The 26,369-nt window shown below is 27.9% G+C and overlaps 2 protein-coding genes across 8 annotated transcripts; both read left to right on the forward strand.

The window, feature by feature from the left end:
- The first annotated feature begins 4,273 nt into the window (after positions 1 to 4,273).
- On the forward strand, positions 4,274 to 5,381 carry LOC137819499 (NDR1/HIN1-like protein 12). The gene has a single exon (XM_068623372.2). The coding sequence runs from the start codon at positions 4,355 to 4,357 to the stop codon at positions 5,102 to 5,104; it is 750 nt and encodes a 249-aa protein (XP_068479473.2). The 5' UTR covers positions 4,274 to 4,354; the 3' UTR covers positions 5,105 to 5,381.
- An 11,992-nt stretch (positions 5,382 to 17,373) lies between these two features.
- ZAT (zinc transporter) lies at positions 17,374 to 21,986 on the forward strand. Of its 7 annotated transcripts, XM_068621710.2 has the most exons (4): positions 17,442 to 17,513; positions 17,647 to 17,694; positions 19,102 to 19,164; positions 20,602 to 21,986. In XM_068621710.2, exon 4 carries the CDS (start codon positions 20,602 to 20,604, stop codon positions 21,853 to 21,855), a length of 1,254 nt encoding a protein of 417 aa, XP_068477811.1. In that variant the 5' UTR covers positions 17,442 to 17,513; positions 17,647 to 17,694; positions 19,102 to 19,164; the 3' UTR covers positions 21,856 to 21,986. The 7 variants fall into 7 exon arrangements, with proteins under 7 accessions (XP_068477815.1, XP_068477812.1, XP_068477811.1 ...); XM_068621711.2 differs by lacking the exon at positions 17,647 to 17,694 and having other exon boundaries at positions 17,417 to 17,513; XM_068621713.2 differs by lacking the exon at positions 19,102 to 19,164 and having other exon boundaries at positions 17,455 to 17,513.
- Positions 21,987 to 26,369: the final 4,383 nt, after the last annotated feature.

Genomic DNA, 26,369 nt, shown 5'->3' on the forward strand with positions numbered 1-26,369 from the left:
AAGACTAGTTATAAGGATCTGATAAGGTAAATTATGATTTCTTTTGATGTGGCTTACCATTTCTATTTGTAAGATATTTGTCAAATAGATTCTTCATCTTTCTCAATTTTTTTATTATATCACATCACTAATTAAATTACCTACCATTTTTAATTTCTCACTGGGTGTTTGTACTCCTTGAATGCTCAATAATTTTTTTTTTCTGGAATTATATCTGTCGAGTTTATTTTTCCTTTCTGCTTTTCTCTAATTAGACTATAACATTTTGTGTTTATTAAACATTTTATCTCCTTTTTTCTTTCATTGGAGTGAAAAACAAATATGGAGATGTTGGCCCAGAACTAAAACAAGTCTATATACTAGATTGAACATTTCTTTGATTTTTTTTTACCAGATGAACATTTCTTTGATGTAGGTTCTTAATTGGGTTATCAATGTTAAATAATATTGGTTGTACATAACTATCTACATTAACACTACAAGAAAATCATTAAATAAAAATCAATTTTAAAAATAAAAATTAATTAATTATTATATTTTTTTTCAATAAATAATTAATTAAATTAAAAATAAAAGAAACACTTCAGAGATGTCTCAATTCTTATACAAAATACTCTCTACATAGTCATGCATCCAGATAAAATTACTATATTTTACAAATAGTTCATGACAGAATAGAGATTACAATTAAAAAGTTTGTTTCCCTTTTGTGGGTTTTGATCCACTTCCTAAGATATCAACAATCTGCATAATTTGTTTCTTTATACCGCAGACTTCTCATGAATCCTTAGCAGGGAACTGTTTCACCGTGATCACATTTGTCAATTGTTGCTCTTCCTAATTATTACTTTTCTGTTCGGACGTGTGCCTTTTACCTAATTAATTGCTATATTGATTAAATTATATACTATTTTAGAAACTAAAAAATTATTGATTTATAAATTAGTTTCTATTATTGACATATAGTTTTTAAATTGGTATCTAATTAGCTACTAAGCTTTTTGCTACCAAATTTAGAATCTAAATAATTAGTAGTTAAAATCTTGGTAGCTAATTATATACCAATTTAAAAATTATTTATCAAATAAATAATAGAAACTAATTTAGAAACCAATAATTGTTTTAATCTCTAAAATAATATCTAATTTAATCAATATAGTAACTAATTATTTTTTATATTTAAAATTAGTTTTTATTTAATATTTTTTTAGTAGTGTAAATTAGTGATTAGTAATAATCATTTTTCAAGTTACAGAAATCTAAGCGAAAGAAGAAATTGGGAAACAATTTTGGGACACCATATACTTTTAGACAAATGACACATTCGATTAATTTTAAAAGATACAAATAAGAAGATAAAATTAAATTAACTTCTTCATAATTTTAGTTAATTTTAATTTATGGAAAAAAATATTCTTTCTATCCTCTTATTTTCCTTTTTTCTAAATGCTATCTTTTATTGTTATAATCTCTCCTAAAACCTCTATACTTTATATATAGTTTAATACAAGTATGTGTATACGGTAATTTATTTTTAATTTGTCTATAAATCATCATATATAAAAGTAATTGCAGATTAACGTTATGTGTTAATATGAGACTCACCACTGTATACAACAAATTATTCAACATAGTTTTTGTGTTTAATATTTGAATTGAATTCAAAATTACAAGTTAAAACAAGCTTACGTTAATTAATGCATGTTTTCAATAAGTGAGACGCGTTTTGGATCGGTGTGGTAAATAGAATTAAAAAGTAAATTGAGTAGTTGGAAAGATAGATTTTTGTCGGGAGGATTTGTTTGACTAAGTTCATGCTTTCATCAATATCATTGTTCTACGTTTTTTTGTATAAAATGTCTTCTATGGCGTTGAAGGAAATTGTGAAATTATAGAGGAGTTTTCTATGGGATTCGAAAGGGAGGAAGATTGTTTGGGTTTTCTGGAAAAAGGTTTGCGAACCACGGGAAGTTGGAGATCTCGGTATCCTAGATCTAAGATTATTCAACATGGCTTTGTTGGGGAAAATGGATTTAGCGTTTACACTCAGAAAATGGAGGTTTATGGAAAAAGATTCTTGAATCTAAATACGGAGGGTGAAGAAGCCTGAAAGAGAGTAGGATGTACAATAAGGATTCTCTCTGGTGGAGAGATCTGAAGGGGATTTGGAGTATGGAGGAGTGGGCAAGGAGATTTGAGGAGTGCATTGAATGAGATGTGGGAAACGGGAAAAATATCTTCTTTTGGGATGATGTTTGGGTGGGCAATGAAGATTTGAAGAGTAGATTTTTGAGGTTGTTTTCCTTAAGTATTAGTAAAGACGCAAATATAGAATCCTTTGGGAATTGGGATAATGATTCTTGGAAGTGGGACATTGTTTGGAGAAGGGGTTTATTTAATTGGAAAAAAGTTCAGGAATGTTAGCTTCTTCAGGAGCTTCAAAGCAGATGACTCGTCTCGAGTAAGGATGATTGTTGGGTTTGGAAGGATGGCGTGCCATTTGGGTTTTCAGTTTGTTCGACATATAATATTTTAAGAGGACGTTGTGAAAGGGATTGTTCATCTTTGTTTGCTTCGTTTTGGAAGATTAAGGCTTTGTCTTCAACAATGCTTGGAGGGTGTTGGGTAACTCGATCGCTACTAAAGCTAACTTGGTTATACGAGAAGTTGAAGTTGGTAGTACGTCTTGTGGTATGTGTGGGGAGGAAAAGGAGACAACAAGACATTTATTTTTTGAATGTAGAATTGTTTGGTTAGTTTGGAACCTATGTTATGATTGACTTGGGATGACGTCAGTTGATCATAATGATACCATTTCATATTTTTTGCATTTTAAATTGTGCAACGTTCCAAACTCTGTAAATGTTGCTTGGGGAAGTGTTTGGATTGCAGTTATTGGAGAGATTTGAAGACATCTTTAAAGGAGGAGTGCTCGATCATTCTGAGAATTTTTTCTTGATTCAATTAAAGGTTTGGTCTTGGTTAACATCTAAATGTGATTCTGCTTGTTTTTTTTTAATTGGTGTCTTGATCCGTGGACTTGTTTGTTTTTTTTTATCAAGAACATTGATAGTTTTGAGTGGGTGAATTTGTGACGTTTCCTTTAGTTATCTATGTTGCTTTTGATGAGTTTTGGGGTCTCTCTTTTGTAAGGAGTTGTTATGTAAAAATGTTAGATCATTCCTGAAATGGTTCATATTTATTTATTTTTTCTTAGTGATAAAAAAATAAATATATATTTTCAATATTATCTGACATTGAATATTCTCTAACTTAAAAGGTGTAAACAAATTAGATCGAATCAAATCTTGAGATTTGTTTGTAAAATAACCTATTTCAATCAATCTTAATTGGAAACTTGAGTTTGATATATTAAGAGAATACTAAGCTTGAGTGTAAATCGTTTAACTCCTTTATAACTTAATTAACTTCATTTTTTTATGAAAATCTTAAATTATTTTTCAAGTTTAGCAATATAGTATCTAAAACTTATTTTAATACTAATATACTATTAAAAGATATGTATAAATTCTCAGAAAAAATGATTCATATATATTAAAAAAGAAGTTAGTATTTTTTTATCAGAAAAAAAGTTAGTGTTTTATATAAGTGCAATTCAATATTAATTAATACAACATAATTTTTGTTCTTTAAAACAAGTGTGTCAGCATCTCAATAAAGCTTAAATAACACCATATTTCTAAAAGAATTAAATATATAATATATAAACGAGTTATATGTCAATCTTTAATGTCAAATTTTAAAATTAAAATTTAATGTATTTATTTAATAAAATCCAAATTAAAGTTTAACTTGTTTATTCAATTTAATAAACGACACATAATTAATAACTTCTAACTAAATACTTTACAAATAATTTCACTACGATTTACCCTATTTCTAAGGTATATAATGTTAAACTAATTCATTATCATTTATTTGTTCGAAGAGCACTCCCTAACTAGCTATCTAACATTTTTTAACAAAGATGTAAATGCTTCTTACGGTTAACTTTAGGGTTTCTTAACGTTGATAAAAGCAAACAAAGAAAAGAAGTTGGATAAAGACAAAGCAAGGCATAAAACAGAAAAAATAAAAGTAAAACACATAGCATAAAGTGTGATCAATAATCAACCAATGATATGATCCAAAAAAAGACTTCAAGAGAAACACAACCCTTATGCTTTGATTCCAAGTTTCCCTGCTTATTCCATCTCATGGATTTCCTTTCACTTTTTCACTTGTTCATCATTTATATCCACACCCTCCACCATTTGTAGCTGTTACTTCTACATTCATATGATACACATAACACTCACACAACCTCTTTAACTAGAGATCAACCACTCCTCCCATGGCAGAAATGCAGATACACCATCAAGAAGACCATAACCGTATCCCTAATAACCCTAACCCTAACCCTAACCCCAATCATAACCCTACTCATTACACACACTACCGTTTCCCTGGCAAAGTTCCCCACCATCAAGTCCACAACATGGACAAAGCTACACCTTCTCGCTTCAAACCCAATGCACCCAAACGTGAACACTGCATTTGCATCACCGTTTTCGTCCTCTTACTTGGCATCATACTCCTCATCCTGTGGCTCGCCTACCACCCTTCCAAGCCACGTTTCACGGTGGCCAGCGCCGCTGTCTACGGCTTCAACGCCACAACGCCGCCATTCATGTCCATCTCCATGCAATTCAACATCGTCATAAGGAACCCTAACAAGCGTGTCTCCATTTCCTTTGACAGGCTCTCAGCCTATGTTTCCTACCGAAACCAACCCATCACGCCGCATGTCATGCTTCCCCCGCTCTTCCTGGAGAAGCACAGCGCCGTGTCGCTGTCGCCGGAGATCGGAGGCGTGCCGGTGCCCGTGTCGGTGGAGCTCACGAATGGATTGGTCATGGACGAGACTTACGGGGTGGTGGCTGTGAAACTTGTGTTAAATGGAAGGTTGAGGTGGAAAGCTGGTGACATAAACTCAGCACATTATGGATTGTATGTGAAGTGTGATGTGTTGATGGGTCTGAGGAAAGGTTTTGTGGGTCAGGTTCCTCTCCTTGGATCTCCCGTTTGCGACGTCAATACATGAATAAGTATGTTCAGTTTCACATTTCAGACGCGATTTTTCACATCTTTAACGCGATTCTTCTATAACATGTTTGAAAACATGCTAGAAAACTACCACATATGATCTGATTAATAAACTACAGTGTGTGCATGCATGTATCTAAGTGATCCTATTCCTACTACATTTTAATATTTTTTTTGTCAAAAACCAGCAATTATAGGTATAGAAGTTGGGTTTTGCATTGGGTGTTTGAGTGATATGTAATATGTAAAAGAAAGTAGAGATTTGATTATTTGAAGTCTTTTGAGTCTCATTGTACAATGCTGTGTTGAGAATGTAGAAAGATTAATAAACAAGAATCATAAATATTACAAGGTAAAAAAAAAATCACTAAATAAAAATTAATTTTAAAGATAAAAAATAATTAATTATTATTAATTAGTAATTAATTTATTTAAAAGTTATTTATTAATAATAAAAACTAATTTAAATATAATAATGTATCTTTTTTTAAATTAATTTTTGTTTAATAATTTTTTAGTAATATTATCAATTTGTGAATGATGGTTAAAAATTTTCTTTGACATCGTCAAATAATAAATAACATCATTTATAATAATATAATAATATTTTTAATTAAAAATAAAATAAATATAATTAAAATATTAATTTATTAAGATGTTAAGTGAACTAATGTATCAGTTTTTTTTACCATTATCACCCTTTAACAAGTCATTTTTTATTATCAAGAATGATATCCAACAGTGAAAGATAATTTTGTAATTATGTAATTTATAAGCAATCAAATAATAGTTGTCAAATCATGATTTCCATTAAACAATCAGCATCCCTCTGATTAAAAAAAAATGTATCAGCATCTTTGGTTTGATTGGTGTTTTGGATTGACGTGTTTGGGTGACAGAAAAAAAGTTTGGAGGAGTGTGAGTTCAAGGGACAGCAATATCTAGTTGTCTTGTCTGGTCTCTATCCTAAATAAAGTGCTTACTGCTTTTGTAAAGCCAAAACAACATATACTTATTATTTTATTAACTCTACTCTTTACTTGTTCAAATGGGTAAGTCTTTTATGAGGTATTATTGGTCACATAACACAACACTTTGGTAAAAACAAGGAAAAACAAAACCAATTTGTTCTAACCTAATGGTTAGTCTGCTAACTTTAAAAAGTTAGTTCATCTTAAAAAAACTTGTGAGAATTTATCAAAAATTGATAGTAAGCTATTGAAGAATATTATATTGGATAGATATTTTTAATTTATTCTAAAATATTTAAGATAGATAAGGTATACACTATTTTTTCAGTTATTACTGATATTTATCTTGGGAAAAATAAAATTATTCATTATTGTAATTTATAATTTTTATATTATTTTATTTCTTAAATCGTTATATAATATTAAAAAATATAATTTTTGTTATTATGTACTATAAAAAAATTATTAAATAAAAAATAATTTCATAAATCAAAATAATTAGTTAAATTAAAAATTATTTCATTATCTTAAAAATTATTAATATCTAAAGTAGTTTTTATTATTAATAAAAATATATAAAATATTTTTTTTAATTAATATCTAATCATTATCAATATTTTGACTAATAAAATTTTAGTTAATTCAATTTTATATTCTAAATTAATCTTTATTAATTATTTAAAGACTAATTTAAAATCTAAAATATTAGTAGTTAAATATTGGTAACTAATTTAAATATCAAGAAATTATTTTATAAATTTTTATTAATAATAGAAACAATTTTAAATATTAATAACTTTTTAATCTTTAAAATAGTATATTTTTTTATCAGAAAAACTTTAAAATAGTATATAACTTAATTAATATAATAACTAATTATTTTTATTTTTAATTTTAATTATTATTTAATATTTAATATTTTTCTTTAACTTTGATTTAACAATATATAAATTTGAATAAAGGATAGTTTTGATGTAATTTGTTTATGTAATGAAAAAAAATATTGAGATAAATCTATTTTTTAATTATATATAAGTATATAAAGAATGAATTGAAAATGAGGTTTAAATTTTTTGTCATATAGATATAAAAAGATAAAGGTGGATTATTTTTTTTAATATGTGAAATTGAATTTAGAATTTAAATTTTAAATTTCCAACCACAAACATGAATGATTACAAATAACACCACAATGAGAGTGTCAAATCAAAACTGAAATCAAATGATTAGATATCCACTCATAATTCATTATGCCTTATTTTGACATCTATCTTTATACTCATTTTATACGTATAAAATCAAATAAGTAAAAAGTTCTTAGCACCTATCTTTATATGTAAAAAATAATAGCTGCTTTGTTTTTTTTTAATATTATACAATTAGACTGCTCATATATTTTTTATAAGTGTTGAATGATTTCTGAAATTGTTCTTTTATATATATATATATATATATATATATATATATATATATATATATATATTTATTTTTATTTTTTGGTTGATAAAGAAAAACACATAATTCTACACATGTCAGATGGCTCAACATTCGGGAAGCTAAATTTTTTTAATGTAATCTCTATTGATTCATGAATAATTATGGGTAATTGGGCAATTCAAATAGGAAGCTTGACTTTGTAGAGAGTAGGTTAGGTTGTATAAAGGTTGGAACACCCCTAAAATGTTCATTTTATTTTTAATTTAATTAATTATTTGTTGGAAAAAAAAAATTCCACCGACAAAATCCAAAAGGAACATTAATAAGAAGTTTTTTTTTTTTTTCTCTTTAGTTTTTAAAGGGATGCTTGTGTGCTAAACTATTTTTTTTTTTAAGATTGAAGTATTTAAGTAGCACCCATTGAAGGTTTTGAGAGATGAATTTTATTTTATCTTAAACTTCTATTTATGCATATCATAATATTTTGATTACATATTAAATAACATTTTTCTCCTCATCTATCTTTTTTTTAATGTGGTATAGGAATTTCTTTTATCAACAATAAAAAAAATAAGAACTACTTTAGGGATGATTCAATTTATGTGCAAAATCGCACAGAAACAAACAACTCTTCCTCCCAAAAACTTGTCACTAACTTCCTACTAAGATAAATACAGTTTGACTAACCTAAGTAAATAACTTATTTTTAATTGAATACATACAAACCAGGGGATCCAAAGACCAATCGAAAAAGGAAAAACAAGTAGAAGGGACTTTAAATGTTATACAAGACCAGACCTTTAGTTGAGCCATGAAGAAAATTTCAGAATGATTAATCACTCCACCTTTAAAGATGTGTTTATTCCTATGTCTCCAAATCTCATTTACCACCGCAATTCAAACACTTCCAAAAATTAAATTAACAAAAGTATGTGTTTCATGTATATTAAACTGCAAGAGATGTGAGACAGAAGTGTAACCACTTGAAGCAAAGGTTCCAAACCAGTCAAGCAATTCTATAGCCAAAGAACAATTGATTTGTTGTTTCCTCATTCACCCCACACAAGCAACATAAAATACTTTCTAATTCAACCCCACGTCTCTCCAAGTTGACCTTAATAGCTAACTTATTTTCCAGCACCCCTCCAACCAGTGACATGGGCTGAAGGCGCCTTTATCATCCATAAAGAACTATACAATCGTTTAGCTTCCCCTTCTTCCTCTTCCCTTAAGAAACTATAGGCAGAACTAACAAAATACTCAATAGACTCACCATCATTCCAAACCCATTTATCCTCATTTTTCAGGATGAGACTCAAACTGTGCACATCCTCAAGAAGCTGACTGACTAACCTGGTTCTTCTCCCACTCGAAAAGACCCATTCTCCAAATTAAATTCCACACCCAAATGTTATTAACCCAATCCTCACATCAGAAAAGCTTAGCATCTTTAACCACAGACAAAGAGAAAAGTCTTGGAAATCTACTCTTTAGATCACCGAAACCCACCCAATTATCTTCCCAGAAGAAAACTACCTTCCCATTACCCATTACCCACTGCCCACTTAAAGCGATCTTCAAAAATCCTTCCTCAGTCCTCCAACTTTCAGATCTCTCCACCAAAGAAAATCAATGTTGTTTAACATCTACTCCTTCTCCAACCTTCAAATGTTATATGTTATATATGAAATAACCACTGATAAAAAAAACACTTATTTGAGTAGTATTATGTAATAGGTTAAAAATATTTTTTTTGTTAAAGTAAGAGGTTACAAAATACCTTATTTTTCTCAATTATATTATTTATTTAAAAATATTGATACACATTAAGGGACCAATCATCTTTGCTTTCTCTATTCTTTTACTCCCCTAGACAAGCAACTACACTTAGTCAACTACGGGATTGTGCAATTTTTGAGTCCTTCTCTTGATAACGAAGATAAATGGATCTGGAAGGATGGAGGTAACACTGATTATTCAGTTAACTTTGCGTATGTTTTTTTTTAAAGAGTTCAATAGAGGGGGATTCCTTGAGTTTGTATAACAAGTTTGGGAAGATTGAGGTTTTGCCTTTAGCTCACATCACTACTTGGAAGGTTATGGAGAATAAGATTGCTACTAAGGTTAATCTGGCGAGACGTGGGATTGTGGTGGATAGTTTGCTTTATTGCTTTTGCAGGAAGAAAGAGGAGACTACAAACCATTTGTTCTTTGAATGCAGAATAACGTGTGGAATTAATGTTATGCTTGGGTAGGGTTGAAGTCAACAGATCATCTTGAACCTGCTTCACATTTCTTGAGGCGCTCCCAGTGTCATTAATTTAGCTTTTGGAAATATCTGGATTGCTTTGATAAGTGAGATTCGGCATCATAAGAATAAACATATTTTTAAGGGAGGAGTGATTGATCATTTTGAAATTTTCTCCTTGACTCAAAGGTCTGGTCTTATATTACTTCTAAAGTTCCTTCAACTTGTTTTTCCTTTTCAGATTGAGATCAAATTTATAGGTGCAGATTAGCGTTGCTACGTTTTTGGTCGGCAGGGAAACTGTACCTTAATGGCATATTATATTGCCATTTCATCATGGTTCATGCCTTAACCCCAACCTATAGAATACTATTCAAAAGTTTCATAATTGGATTCTAAATATTCCTCCGAGGGTTCAACACTTTTACGGTCTTACTTAATATATACCTTTAAAAGGGGTTTTAATGTTTTTTTTAATTGTTGATGGTAGTAGAATCTCTGATTCTGGTTGTGTAAGGAGTTTAGAAGGGAAGGTATCTTAGGTTGAATTACTTGAAATATTTTTGAAATATCTTTTATTTGTTTATTTATTTATTTTAAATAAAAGCTTCCATGTTAGGTATCACTATGCAACTTATTTATTTATAAAACTAACTCAATTTTATAAAATTAATCCATAAGATGAGGTTTACATCCAATTATATACTATGAAATGTACATATCTTTAATCGGTGTATGATTTCCAATACACTATAATCAACTCGAAACTGTCAACTCGTGCATGATATTATATAATTTAAAAACTGGAGTATATGAATACAAATTCATTTCAATCATACCTTTATCTTTCCTTACAAAAGAGAGTGGAAATCATTCTCTATTTTTATCTTTGTTCCAACCTGCATCTCCTATGTGGAACAATTATCCATCCAAAAAAGATTTTACTCAAAAAAAAAAAGAAAAATACTCTGCTTTAGGAAATTTGAGAATGAACTTCATAATTTGAGTATTATTATTTGTTGATAAAAAAAATACAAAAATACTAGCTTTATTTATTTTAAATTAAGTAGGATGTTTTTAGATATGATATAATAGTAGAATTAATGTATAATGTAAAAGTATAATTGAAACTTAAATACAACTATAATAATTAATATTTAATTAAAAATTACTAAGAGTTAAAAAATAAAATTTATAATATTATATAATTTTTTATTTTGTGATATTTTGTGTTTATCAACTATAGTTGTATCTTATATTTATAGCAACGTCTACCTACATAGCAACTAATTTTACATCTACCCAACTAGCATCAATTTTTAATTAATTTTTAAAGAACTTTTAACTCCTTACATTAACATTAAATAAGGAGTGGAAATTCATATCTAAATATAATAAAGGCACAGCAATTTTGCCTAATATTTTTTTTTTTGTGTTCTTTCTGCATGTCACTGTGGAACAGATGTTATTATTCATTAAAAATTACTAAACATTGAATGTCCCATTGGAATATACTTCTACATTATTTGCAAAGGACAAATAGGGCAACTCATCAATGTTGTGCAGACGAAGACTTAATAACTCAGATGACTTGTTTATTGAATATAATAAAATAACAAAAAGATCAAAACATTTTTTTTTTATTATTGAAAGTCCAAACTAATATTCTTTCTTTTTCATTCACTTAAAATACTTTTATTTGTCTATTTATTTAAAAGTGTAAGGCAGCTAACATCAATTATTATTTTTTAAAATTATTTAATCTTCACTTAATTCATAACTATTTATATATTTACTATGTATAAAAAATAATAGCAATAAACGTCATATTAAAAATAAAAAATAACTTGACTGGAGCATATCAATTGAGAAAAGTGTTAAACATTCATAAATATATGATATTATTCTCATTTTTTCTTTAAAAAGTATCCTTTCTTAATAAAATCTCTTTATTTTTTATGAACTACATTAAAATCTATCTGTCTGATTACTTTTATTATAAATAAATGAAAAAGTTGGTGGAAATATTTTATTTAAAACTGTAATAATACATTAGCTTTATCCATAAAATTTCTTAATTCATTATTTAATGTAAACATCTTTAACCATAATAATTTCCAAGATATTTTTGTATACTGTGTCTGCAGTGACAGAAACTGTGTCTCCAATGACAGTACCAATCAAAGAAACACGATATTTTATTAACGCACGAGAAAACATGCCTTCTCCTGTCATATTCAAACACCAGTTGGTGAAGGGAAGATCAGATGGAAACTTTTACACACACACACACATATATATATATATATAACACATATATATATGTATATATATATATATATATGTATATATATATATATATTTTATTTTTTTTAAATTATTTGTTTTATTACAATAAAATTAATAAATAAATATCAATTTTAGAAAAAATAATAATTAATTATTATATTTATTACATTACATATTTAAAAATAACAAAATATTAATATTAAAATATTTTTATCTATACCTATATATAAGAGTTTTTTTAATTTAATTTTCTGAATTATATTTCTATTTCTTCAATTTTTACGGTTGTTTTTCGATTTGAATTTTTTGAATTTTATTATCACTATCTTTTTAATTTTTTTCTTTTTCCTCAAATCTGTTAAAACCCAGTAATCTAACTCTCTCATGCTCTCTCTAGGTCTCTCATACATACAAATACACATAAATTTGTATTTTATTTAAATAAATATAAAATACATACAAATACATGTAAATTTATATTTCATTTAAATAAATATAAATATACATATAATAATAGTAAAAAAAAAAATGGGATGTGCAGGCACTCCGCACTTGTGTTCCGCTAAGAAAATTTATAAATTAATATTTATTAGTTATCAATATTTTATATCAATTTTAAATCTTGATTAATAATTATTTAAATATCAATTTAAAAACTAGTTTATAAATTTTATAAATAAAAAATTTATTTACACATCGATATTTTTAATTAAAAAATATATTATTCAATTACTATAATACTATTTTTATTGGGTTTTTGACGATGGTGAGGTTATTTTTTTTTGCTTTTTACCAAAATGAGGTCCGTTTAAAAAAAATTATAAATTTAGGCAAGTCGTGCCAACTTGACACGACTTCTGCCTTGTCATACTGAAGTCGTGCCAACTTGGCCCGATTTCTGCCACGTCATAATTTTTTTTTTAATTTTATTGTTTATATATTGAGTAGTAAGTTATGTAATGTTAAAAATCGTGTATGGATCACGTTAGTAAGGTGTGACATAACCATTACCGTTAAACATGCATCCATACACGATTATCTAATTTTTGTTCCTTAAAACTAACACTCTTAAAAAATTATGTATCAAATTAATTTTTAATATTACATAACTTACTACGCAATATATAAACAATAAAATTAAAAAAATAAAATAAAATAATGACGTGGCAGAAGTCGTGCTAAGTTGGCACGACTTCAGTATGACATGACAGAGTCGTGTCTAATTAGGACGATTTGTACATATGAAGTCATGCCGAATTGACACGACTTGTCTAAATTTGTAATTTTGTTTAAACGAACCCCATTTTATTTAAAAGCAAAGAAAATAATCCTATGATAGTCAAAAACCCTTTTTATTTTTAAAATTTATTTATATTTAATAATTACTTTACACTGATTCGAGGAGATAATTTAGACAAATTAAATAAAAATATAATAAAAGAATATACATAATTAATATAATAATAAGTTACAGAAAATTGTTATAGTGTGAAAAAATTAATTTTGACTAAAAATGCTAATTATTTAATTAGTGAAGTATCTTTAAAGTTTTTCCAAGTGTAAAAAATTAAGTTTATTTATAGTTTTATAAATAATAACAATTGACCACGTTTACAAAAAAACAATATAATATAAAAAAATACGAGACTAGAGTTATAGAAAAAAAAGATTTAGTTTTTTAAATTTATGACAATGATTCAAAGGATAAATAATGTTTGAAGTTTTAAAAACATTTTGATCTTAAATTCATTGCATCTTTCACGTGGCATTTATATTTCTGGCATTTTTTATTAAATTATTAGTTAAAAATGTTTTTCTAAGTTAAAGTTTTTAAATAATCTCATTACAATTAAATAGTTTAAACAAATGTTTCAAAGGTGTCAAAGTCATGTTCTCAATTTTAACATCATATAACATAAGACCTAACTTTTTAGTTTGTTTGCTTGCATATAAATAGATATATATAGATCATTGAATTTTTTAGATAATTTTTATTGCACATAAATTTTATTTGCAAGTCAAAGAAGGTTGACCAAAATTATTATGTCGTCAAAAACAATTTATGTCTCCTCCTCGTGCATGAGACGTCGTAGTATCATTACTATGTTCTTTTATTGAGACATCTCATAAACAATTAATGCATTCTTATATTGTATGCTAGTGTTTAAAAATCAATAGATGATCTCAACTATTTCAAAATAAATAATAGAGATGTATTTAAAATTGAATTTAACTTTGATAAATATAAAAATATAAATTTTAAGAAAATTATATTTAAATTAATAAATTTATCACATGGCAATTTGTAGTTAAATAAGAACATTTACTTTTTAAAATATACAAAAGTGAGTAAAAATAAATATTTTGAGATACATGCATGTACTGAATGCCTTTAGAAAATAATACCCACGTTATATTTTTAATTATATATATTTAATTAACTTAATTTTTTTTTATAAAAGTTTTCATGTTAGACATCACTATGCAACTTGACATCTCCACTAGGCTGACACTTTAAGTAACAACAATCATCTACTATTACATGAAAAAAAGTATTATTTAAAAAAATAAAAAAGAAAGAAAATACAAAAATATGGAAAGACTAGACCAAAACCCACGTGTTAACAAAAACGATAAATAGACTATACTTATTATAAAGAATTCTAATAATAATCAAACTATCAACGCCATATTATCACTCTTAATTTTCATCAAATTATTTTATAATTAATTCAGTAATTTTGAACACTTATCATTAATATTATTATAATTATTATTATTATTAGCAGATTATTTTTTTATTTTTTCCCACAAATATCCTTATTTATTTCATAATCCTGAAATCCTTCACATTACAAGCACGTTAAAATTTTAAATCATTTATAATATCCCATACGATTATTTAAGTAATTCAACTACAGCCCCCAAAATGGACTGCGAATCTTATTTAAAATAAAATGTAAAATTAATATCATCTAGAACCAAACACACTGTAATAGAAAAATGTACAGTATATAATTTCTTTTATCAATTATAGAGGTCAAGGAAGTTACTTAATTATACAAGTTAATATTTTTTTATCTATCTTAAAAACTAAATTTATATATATTTTTAAGCATTTATATCATCTATTATCACAATAATTATAATTATTTTAAAATCTAAATAAACACTACAATTATCCAATTATTCTAAAAAATTATATATAACAATATTTTAACATACATACTATTTCACAACCATTCACATGTTTATAAAATAATATTTCCTAACTAGAGGTAAAGAACTTACTTGCCAACAAATTCAGGTCACCACAAGGTCCCAATTAAGTTACCATAACTCTTTACTTTAAATTCTTTAACATCTTTAATCAAAATTTCAAAGATACTATATAATAAAAAAATGTCTTCAACCTATCTTAAATCTTCTAGATACCATCTCCCATGAATATATTAATTCAACATAACAAACTACTTATTAAACTCTAATATTAAATAGAGTTTAGAGAAAATATTTTTAAAAGATGGTTTTTTTTATGAAGTAAACAAAATTATAACTTATTTATAAAGTTTTCATTATTTATCTATTTTAAAATTATATATTTAAAGAATATTATAGGTCTTACGTTTTTTTTATCAACTTAACTTTTAATAATAATAAATAAATAATTTTAATTTGTATATTTATTTATCTAGATTTAATGTAATGAAGAAAAACTTCATATTAGTTTGCCTTTATTTAAGATTATTGAGTGTTTGAAAAAAATTCATGAATAATTTGATGAAAATACGCTTAAAAACATTCAATAAATGTTAAATTAAAAACACTCAATTTTAAACAAATTGAAAGTAGGAAATAACTTAAAAATTAGAAATTAGAGTATAAGACGAAAGTCTTATATAATATAGTTAGATGAGAGTCATACCAAACATGTGAGTTGTCACCATAAAAAAATCTAAACGACATTATCGAGAGTTACTGAACTAATTTTTAAAAAATGTTTATAATAAATAAATTAAAATAAATAACCCCAAAATATATAAATAATTTTGCAAATTATAATAAATTTGGCCGAGTCAACCTATTCCAAATCCAGAAATTATAATATTCATAAAAAATGAGCAATAACTTTTATAATACATAGGCTTTGCATTGTGTTTGTACTCTCATTCAATTATGATTTATCATATTGGATAAATTTAACATTTTCTATAAATAATTTTAAAAATCATTAATGTTTTATTAATTTAAAATGTAATGACTTTTAAGCTGATAATATATACTTATTAAACTCGACTTTTATTGCAAAATAAATTTTGTGCCTTATCTTATCAATTAAAAAAGACCTTCATTTTTAATAAATTTATACTTGATTTTCCTTAATAATAAAAATATTAACAAGTATTTGTCAGCATCTCTAATAAAAGTTTATTACGAGCTCTTTTTTTTTATAAAAAACGTCACGACTAATAAGTAAAAGAATTAAAAAGCTATTGAAATAAGTTAAATATATTTTTATTAAGGTATTTTTAAACAAAAGTAGTTTTTGTTTTTAATTTAAACTTTAAATTTTCTAAATATTTGTAATAAAAAATTATTGAAATGATTTCAGTAAAATGTTAAAATATTTTATACTTATTTAAACATTATAATATTATAATACCTTAAAAAATATAAATTAATTCTAATAAAAAAACATATTTAACTTTTATTAAAATTGTAAGTCAGAATGAAAAATAATAATTAATACATTAAATACTATATTTCTTCTAATGTTATCCAATAAGATAACTTTATTAACTTTAATATCAAGGAGACATTTAATACAAAGAAAACTGTAACTCATTAGGAATATAAAATTGACATTTTTTCTATTCAATGTCTAACTTATTATGTAAAATGGAATTTATTTTAGAAAACACCATTTTCTTAAAATATCTCTTAACAAGATTTCTAATAAAACTGACTTAACAAAAATATCGTAATAAATAATTTATGTAATTTTTAAGAATGCGCACAAACATTTCTAAAAATAGCAATGACCAACTAAATACGTTATAAATTCGTGATTCTGGGAATTCATAACCATAAGGATAATGATTTTGAAAAATAAAAAATTCAATTTTGTCAAACATCCTCTTAAAATCATGTTAAAATGATTGATGACGTTAACATTTTTAATTAACAATATATTTCCATAAAATTCGATTAATTAATATATGTATAAAAAATGATGCAATTGTCTATTTATAAATTATAATATACACTAAATTCATTAATTGATAGAATAATTATATTAAAAATAATACCTATTGTGCTTTTATTTCTAAAAAAATTCGGCAACGGATAATTTTCAACTAACCCTGCTAAATTAAGACTGCGAATGAAAGAAGGATTCAGAATCAGAATCAAGAAGGAAGGAGGGAGAGAGATCCAGAACGGTAGTGTCCATTTTTGTCACGGTGGGTCCATGCCATTATTTTTATTCTAATCCCCTTTCTCTCTTCTTCAACCTTTTGCATCTCTTTTTTCCCTTATCACCTTTCTTACACCCTCTTTTCATTCTTCATTTTTTTTCTCTCTAATTTTTCGTAGAATCGCGTTTCCATTTTCACGACGGTAGAACCCTAAACCCAGAGCTAAGTGAGTCGTCACTTTTTTTTCTTAGCAAGATAATGAATACCTGTGTCTTGCTTTCTTGAGTTTTTTTTTTCCGATTTTTTTTTTTTTTGTGGTTTTTGGTTTTGTTTCAATGCTTATGATTTGAGGCTGTGTTGCACGCGTGCGTGGTGATTGCTGATTCGGTTTTTTTGGTGGCTCTCGGTGGAGATTATTTTGGAATTCAATTTTAATGTAGTTTAGGTGACCCATCGCTGTGTTATGCTGTTGCAAATTTTTTGTTTCAGGTTCCGTGAATTGAATATTTTATTCCGTCTCAGAACTTGATGCGGGTACAGTTGTACAGGAGATTCAGTCACCTAATCAATTGAATGCTTCGTGTTTTATTGCATCGTTTATCTGTCTATGTTCATATGAGAATTTGAGTGCTTCCATGCTGATGTAGTTATACTCGGTTCTTGGCGGCGGAGTTTACTGTGGTGTTGACTAATGAAACCCACCACTTAATAGTCTTGCTCTTTGCTGACTTGATTATTTTGCAAATAAAGTTGTGCTTCAAGGATTATATGGGCTGTGCGGGTTTTCCACCCCTCTACTGTATTGATATTCTTTATATTGTGCAATGAGGTTTTGGTCTTCTGCTTTTTGCTCTGCTGTGCTTGGTGTAGGTTTATGTTGCACGTTAATTTGAATTTTTGGAGTATGTCTGCGATTCATTGACTATGTTGCCTATTACTTGTGGCTACTGAATGAGTGTGTTGCATATTTTTATGAATAATTATTTGAAAAGAATTGATGTTTGTGTTACATGTTAATTTTAATTTTTGGAGTATGTCTGCGATTCATTGACTTTGTTGCCTATTACTTGTGGCTACTCAATGAGTGTGTTGAATATTTTTATGAATAATGATTTGAAAAGGAATTGATGTTTATGATTGATGCGTAGGCGTTTTTCTGCACTTGTGAAACTATTTGTTCAATCCCTACTTGGAGTGTGACTGTAAACCTTTTTGGGACTTGTCATTTAATAAAACATCATTGAATATCTGACTGAAGTAAAGTTTGTCTCGCTTGAAGTTTCATTCTTTCTGAGTTTGTTCATTTTGTTAATCAATGGTAAAATGTTGCCCTTGTAATTTACAAGTTGCTTGCATTTAATTATTTGTTTTCTTATGAAATTCTTCAGTCCTGGGTTTTAGATCTGTTTTACTATGTTAGTTCATTTAAAATAGTCAGTCGTAGTGAGATTGTCATGTTTCAATAACTGAATTAGAAATAAAATTCTGTATATAAAATATATTTGGCTAAATTTATTAGTCAACCGTATCACCGTAATTATTATCATGCATCAACTACCCAATGATTAGTTTTGCATCAATGCCCTTATATTTGTAACCGTGGATAGTTACGTCATAAATCTGTTATTTTTAGGAGTATTTGAGCGGGGATTGCAATTGCAATAAGGCTTTCTGATTTGGCGGACTCTTAGTCACAGTATGTTCTGACCTATTCTTAATGTATCTTTCTTTAGTAGGAATTTCATTTTGTGCTTTACAGGTTAACAGTCATACTAATTTGCTTACCTCAAGTTAAAAAGGATTTCCTTTGTTCTAAAGCATATTTTCCTGAGAAAATTGGAATTTAGCTACCTTCTACACTGGCCTTTTGAATCATGGTTTTGTGCTGTCTCTGTTGTTTGCCTCGAAGCATCCCTTCTTTACCTACTCTTAAATGGTTTCAGGCAGATTGAGAATCTGACTCTAGTTTAGGCTATGTAAAAAAGTTCCAAATTGACTCTTTTGTTCCTCCCCCCCCCTAATTTATACTGAAATTATTTACACTCTTTTCTCATTCAAAGCAATGCATTTATTGAACAAGTGAGGCTATGTCAGTAAAATTGTCTTAAGAAGTTCTTCATCTTAATCAATGTGAAAAAACTTTAATCAACAGTCATTGTGAAACGAAGGGGAGTATTCATGGTGAACTTCCTCTGTCTTCCTGACTTGTAGCTCATAGGCATCCCTCTCTTCTGTGTCTCCATTCTCCATTTCTCAAACATCTCCTCCAGAGCTTCTATACAAACAACAACACCTAACTTTTGATACCTAACTTTTGTTGTGTACTTTTTTTGAGGTTCTTATCAGTTTACATTGACCTTGACCAGGGGTTTGATGTTTGGCTTCTACATCCTTCGTCGTATTATTGAAAACAATTATTCTAATTAAGAAGATATTAAAAAGTTTGTTTCCAAAATATTGAATTTTTTTTTTTCATTTAGTACTTTATTTATAAAATATTAGGAGGGTTTGTAGAGGAAGGATGTGTTAGGAGGATTTAAGCATTACTCAATTCTATAAGCACCGTTGCTTGAGGTCTACTTATTTTGCTATTTGTTTTCTATAACATCTATGTAGGTATAATTGTGACACAATTTTACTCAATTGACGACATATGGGATTGTATCTAACACTTTTAACTGAAAAGAATTACATTTTATATTCTGTCATATAAAATGATTTTATTTTACTTTGATTTTCTACTCAGACTACTCAATTGTATTAAAAACTAAGCACAGACAGAGACACATAGATCATGTGGGCTAATGTCAAGTCTTAAAGAAAGTCATTGTGATCTCTAATTTATTTATAACACCATTGTGTCAAGTCTTAAAGAAGGTCATAGATGTACAATTGGATAATGGTTGATACAGCTGCTCAGCGTGGTATCTGCAAACCTTACTTTTTGGCCGTTATTTTTTAAGTACTTATTCTACTTCTGGAGTAGTGTCCCGTGGGATCAAATTGTCCCAGATGAACATGAACTGTAAAAATTTATTGATATTTGAAATATTTACTTGTTTATGTTTGATGCTTGGAAGCGTTATGTTTTTTCTCCAACTCAAAAAATGATTTATTTTTCTATATATTGTAGATGGAAGCACAAAGCTCTCAGCAAACGCAAGTTATCGAGATCAGTGGAGATTTTCCTGATGGCGGAAGAAAGATTTGTGGGGAAGCGCCATGTGGGTTTGCTGATGCCGGATCCATCATCAAGGATTCTGAAGAAAGATCAATTTCTATGCGAAAGCTCCTTATGGCAGTGATCCTTTGTGTTATTTTTATGACTGTTGAAGTGGTTGGTGGCATCAAAGCTAACAGTCTTGCTATACTGACTGATGCAGCACATTTGCTTTCTGATGTTGCAGCCTTTGCCATCTCCTTATTTTCTTTATGGGCTGCTGGATGGGAAGCTACACCTCGCCAGTCATATGGATTTTTCCGAATAGAGATTCTCGGTGCCTTGGTTTCTATCCAATTAATATGGTTGCTTGCTGGTATTCTGGTATATGAAGCCATTGACAGAATCATTGCTGGTCCTAAAAGCGTGGATGGTTTCCTAATGTTTTTAGTTTCCGCATTTGGTCTTGTGGTTAATATCATTATGGCTTTGTTATTGGGTCATGATCACGGCCACGGACATGGCCACGGACACGGACATGCCCATGGACATGGCCACAGCCACAGTCACAGTCACAGTCACGGATTTACGGTGTCTACCCATCACGATGCAACAAAACATACAAAAGATGAGCACCATCACACACATGATGATCACACAGACCATCACGATGAAAAACATTCAAAAGATGCTATCCATCACACTCATGAAGATCACTTGCACCATCATGATCACGAAGAACTTGCTCAACCTCTTCTTGACGAATCAAAAGTTGAAACGAAGAAGAAGCAAAGGAACATAAATGTACAGGGGGCTTATCTCCATGTACTTGGAGATTCTATACAGAGTATCGGAGTAATGATTGGGGGGGCAGTTATATGGTATAAACCCGAGTGGCAAATAGTTGATTTAATTTGCACTCTAATATTTTCAGTAATCGTTTTGGTGACAACCATCAATATGCTGCGAAATATTTTGGAAGTCCTGATGGAGAGCACACCTCGTGAGATAGATGCTACTCAGCTTGAAAGGGGGCTGTTGGATATGGAAGATGTAGTGGCTGTTCATGAACTGCACATATGGGCCATTACAGTGGGGAAAGTTTTACTAGCTTGTCATGTTAAAATCAGACGTGAAGCAGATGCAGACGTGGTGCTGGACAAGGTTATAGACTATATCAAAAGGGTCTATAACATCAGTCATGTAACCATACAGATAGAGCGCTAGATTTCATCTTCTATTGAATATTTCGTGATAGTGAAAGATTAGAGGGGAAGGATTTAAGTAGGACTTGAGGAATTATGCTTCTGAAACTCAAATTTCTCTATGGCAATAAAACTCTTATATTCTTCTTTCTAGCTCTTTTAAGAGGGCAGATTTGAGCATTAAATATTTTCATGTCAAGTTTTTATATCTTTGATATATTATTGGCAAATGCTTTACTGTTAGTTTTTTTCATACATAAATTATGTGAATTTTATGAAGTAGTTTGAAACTTTATCTGCTACTATCCAATACAAGTTTGCCTTGCTGACTTAAATTGATTGTGGGTTTTAATACCAAAGGGTTCCGTGCCACCAGATGAACAACTATTATTGTGTTTTGGAGTGTATTACCGACAATTGTTGTGCTTCACAGACATGAGACTGTAAAGCTTCTAAGCTGTCTGTTTTACTGCCATTATGAATTGATTTTAACACGACTTTGCTTTTCTATCCGATTCCACACGTTACCAAACACAAAATGCACAAGAAACATATGTGTGGAATCATAGGTTCTATTCCCTCAAAACACGCCCACAGTATTTTGATGAATCACCAAGTTTGATAGGGTGTCCTTGGTGAACAACGACAAGATTCTGCAGTCAACGTCTCACTGAGTTAGAGTTAAAATAAATTAATGTTACAAATGCTTCTGCTCTTAGTTTTGCACGTTATAGAGTGTGAGAATACGTATGATTGTTGTTGAATGGGTGTAAAATTACTATGCAAGATATTATACCCTCAATAAGATGCTATGAGTAAGAAAACTACAAATTGAAGTACGATTAAAGGGTAGTCACATGTGCTGGATATTGAGTCCTGAACTAGCAGTACAGACAAAGGAAAACATCCCAAACTGTTCCCACCCTGAGAGCCAAGGCATCTACAGTGTGAGCTTGTAAATTTAATTTTGAAAAAAAAAATTTTGTAAGTGAAGTGATTCATATTTTAATGCTCTCTTTTATAAGTTAAATTTAATTGTTTCTTTTAAAAAAAAATTATACGATTTTGGTCTTTCTACTTTTTTTTTCTTCTAAAATTATAGCTTTTAAATTTAGAAAATTCACAATTTTGAGTTAATTATCAATTTTTTTATATATTTTAATTAATTAAATTATTTTTTATGATATTTAAATGACTATATCAATCTGAAGTCTTATTTATTTTTTTTTCCTTGTGACATTATCATTGTTATTTATAATTTATTCATATTATTTTCAATCATCGAATCTACTTACTCTTTTTTATTATAAATAAGAGTATATAATTTTGAGAATGAAACTTTCCTTTTTTCAATATTTTATTTCTTCTCTTTGAAGGTGCATTTTTTACAACACTCCCACAACCAACCAAAAACTCATCCCTCAATTATTTCAAAACACTCTCATTTGTGTTTATCTATATCTTTTAATTTTCTTTGCAATCCAACTATTTCAATCATTCATTTTTTATCTTTATTTTAAAATTAATTTTTAATATTTTTTTGAAAGAAGTTGTTAAGTATTAAAAATAAATTTATTCATAATTTATAATTATCCATTGTAAATCGAAAATGTAGTGCATATATTTCAAAAAAATAACATTTATTTATAAAATTTAATTATATTATAATTTATATATTTAAAATATTTATTAATATGAATTTTAATATATAAACACATTTATTCTTTGAAATGCAAATTTAAACCTTAGTTACTAATTACTTTATCACTTTTTTTTACATTAAGATTTTATATGTTTAAATTTCCTTTTATATTAAATTTGTTGAAAAACAAGGAAAATACAATATGGAGTTGAATTGAATTTGAATTATTTTTTTTGTCCTTTTGCAAATATCGTTTGATGATGACTTCTTAAGCAATGATTTGGGCACCAAATGATAAGATAAGAACTTTTGGATCTAATAGAGAACAAAATATGCAACTTAATGATTTATTTCATTAACTTAGTTTAAAATAGTTTAACAAGAGTTTTTTTTTTCAAAATTGTCCTCCTTCTCAAGTTCGGACAAACAATAATGAATATTTAGTGTAAAGAGAAAGGAAAAATTGCATAAAGTATTTTTATATTGGTTTATTTGTCAGTATAAACTACATTCAGTTCTATATCCACAAATTAAGTTTCATTAAGTAAACTAATGATGTGAAGTACAATGCGATTATTCTTTAGACACAAAGTCACTTCTAACTAACTCATTGAGTATTCTTTTCCACAAGCCACTCTTAGTTTAACAAGTATTCTTTTTGCTAACAAGCACTCCTAACTTCCCCATTTAAGAATTCTTTTCTACAAGTCACTTCTAGCTTAACCAAGTATTCTTTCACAAGTCAATCTTGACTTCACCAATTATTGTGTTCACAAGCCACTTTTGGCTTCATTGAGTATTCTTTGAGCAACAACCATTATTGACTAATAACGAAGTATTATTTACCAAACAATCACTCTTGACTAAGATTTGTGTGGTGATCAAGAGATCACGTTGATACTTACTAGATAATCGTCTATAGATGAATATGAAATTTGACCACACTATTCCAGTTTGCTAATAAAACAAAAATAATGTTTCAACAAAGTCTCTATCCACATATTAAGTTTCATTAAGTAAACTAATGATGTAAGTACAATGCGAGTATCTTTGGGCACATAGTCATTTCTAACTAACCCATTGAGTATTCTTTCCCACAAGTCACTCTTAGTTTAACAAGTATTCTTTCTGCTAACAAGCACTCCTAACTAATCCCATTTATTTTTTACAAGTCACCTCTGGCTTAACCAAGTATTCTTTCACAAGTAAATATTGAGTTCAATTATTGTGTTCACAAGTCACTTTTGGCTTCATTGAGTATTCTTTGAGCAACAACCATTATTGACTAATAACGAAGTATTATTTACCAAACAATCACTCTTGACTAAGATTTGTGTGATGATTAAGAGATCACGTTGATACTTACTAGATAATCGTCTATAGATGAATATGAAATTTAACCGCACTATTCCAGTTTTCTAATAAAACAAAAATAATGTTTTTTCTATGAAGCTTTGATGGGTGTAGGAATTTCAACAATGTTCTAGAACTGTACAACAAAGTCTCTTTCTTCTTCTTCTTCTTGAGTTTCTTTATATAGGTTTAGAAGAAATTAGCTGATGTAAATCTTTTTCTAGCCGTTGAACAACTTCAGTTCTATGTCCTTTTACATATGACGAGCTTACTTGAGTATAATACATTAAATACACTTCATGAAATATTAAATACTCTTTTCTTCTTTTATGTAACTTCTCAATAACTAGATGTGTTGATCTCTTCTTGGGCATTGTGCCTTTTGTTTAACCTTTCCTAAAGTGTAGCACCATACAAAGTAGATGTTATAAAAAACGAAGAGCTAAGTTAAACCAAGAGGGGGAGTGAACTGGTTTTATAAACTTTCTCCTTCTTGAAATTCTTTTTCAAAACCTTTGAGACTGAAAACTAGACAGACCTTTATTTGGAATCTAAATTGATACAAAAAAGGAGTGCAATACATTAAAGAATAGAGAAAGCAAGAAATAAAGCACACAAGAATTTATACTGGTTCAAATTCTCCTGATCCTACTCCAGTATCAACAATTCAACTTGAGAATTGTTGGTTCCACTAACTTTCTCAAAAGTTATATAACAATCAATTCTTGAACCCCTTTAGAGGATATATAACACACTTAATATTAAGAGGATATGCAACCCTATTATCTCTCACGCCATGAGAGAATCTATAGCTTTATCAACTCTTAATCACTAAGATAACAACTCTAGATAATCAACCCAAAAACAACAATAAAATACAAATTAAAAAAATACAACTACATAGTAGAAGCAACTCACAAAATCAACACTTGAATACAATCTTTCTTGAATTCTTTGAGTGCACAAACAAGTATATGAAAATTGTAAAAAGCTCTTTGCTTACTTGAAAAATCTTATGCTCAAAATTTGTTATTCAAATGTTGAGACAAATGCTCTATTTATATATTTTGAAGTCATTGATCAAAACAAATTTTAATGCAATCAATTATTAATCCATTTAATCTTTATCCTTTATAAATAATATGATGCTTTGTGAAGTTTTCATAAAATAAAAATTGTAAAAAGCAAAATTTAACAATAGTTTAAATTGAGAAAATAAAAAAATTAATTAATACTAATTCATGTACATAAAATGACTTGTCCAAATAAATAAAACTAATACAACTTATAAAAAATAAATAAAACTAATACAACCTATAAAAAATAAATAAAAGTATTAATTTTTTTATAAGAATTTAATTGTTTATAAAAAATTTAAACTTATAATTACATATATAATAATATATTTTTCTCATAACACAAATTTCATTTATATAATAAAACTTAGTCATACTATTTTATATCATTTTACATTTATCAACTAGTTTATCAACTAGCATTTATCCAATAGCTAAGAGCATATCCATTGGCAGAGTCATTGT

The sequence above is a fragment of the Phaseolus vulgaris genome, chromosome 10, assembly GCF_051622355.1.
Source record: "Phaseolus vulgaris cultivar YP4 chromosome 10, ASM5162235v1, whole genome shotgun sequence".
NCBI lineage: Eukaryota > Viridiplantae > Streptophyta > Magnoliopsida > Fabales > Fabaceae > Phaseolus > Phaseolus vulgaris.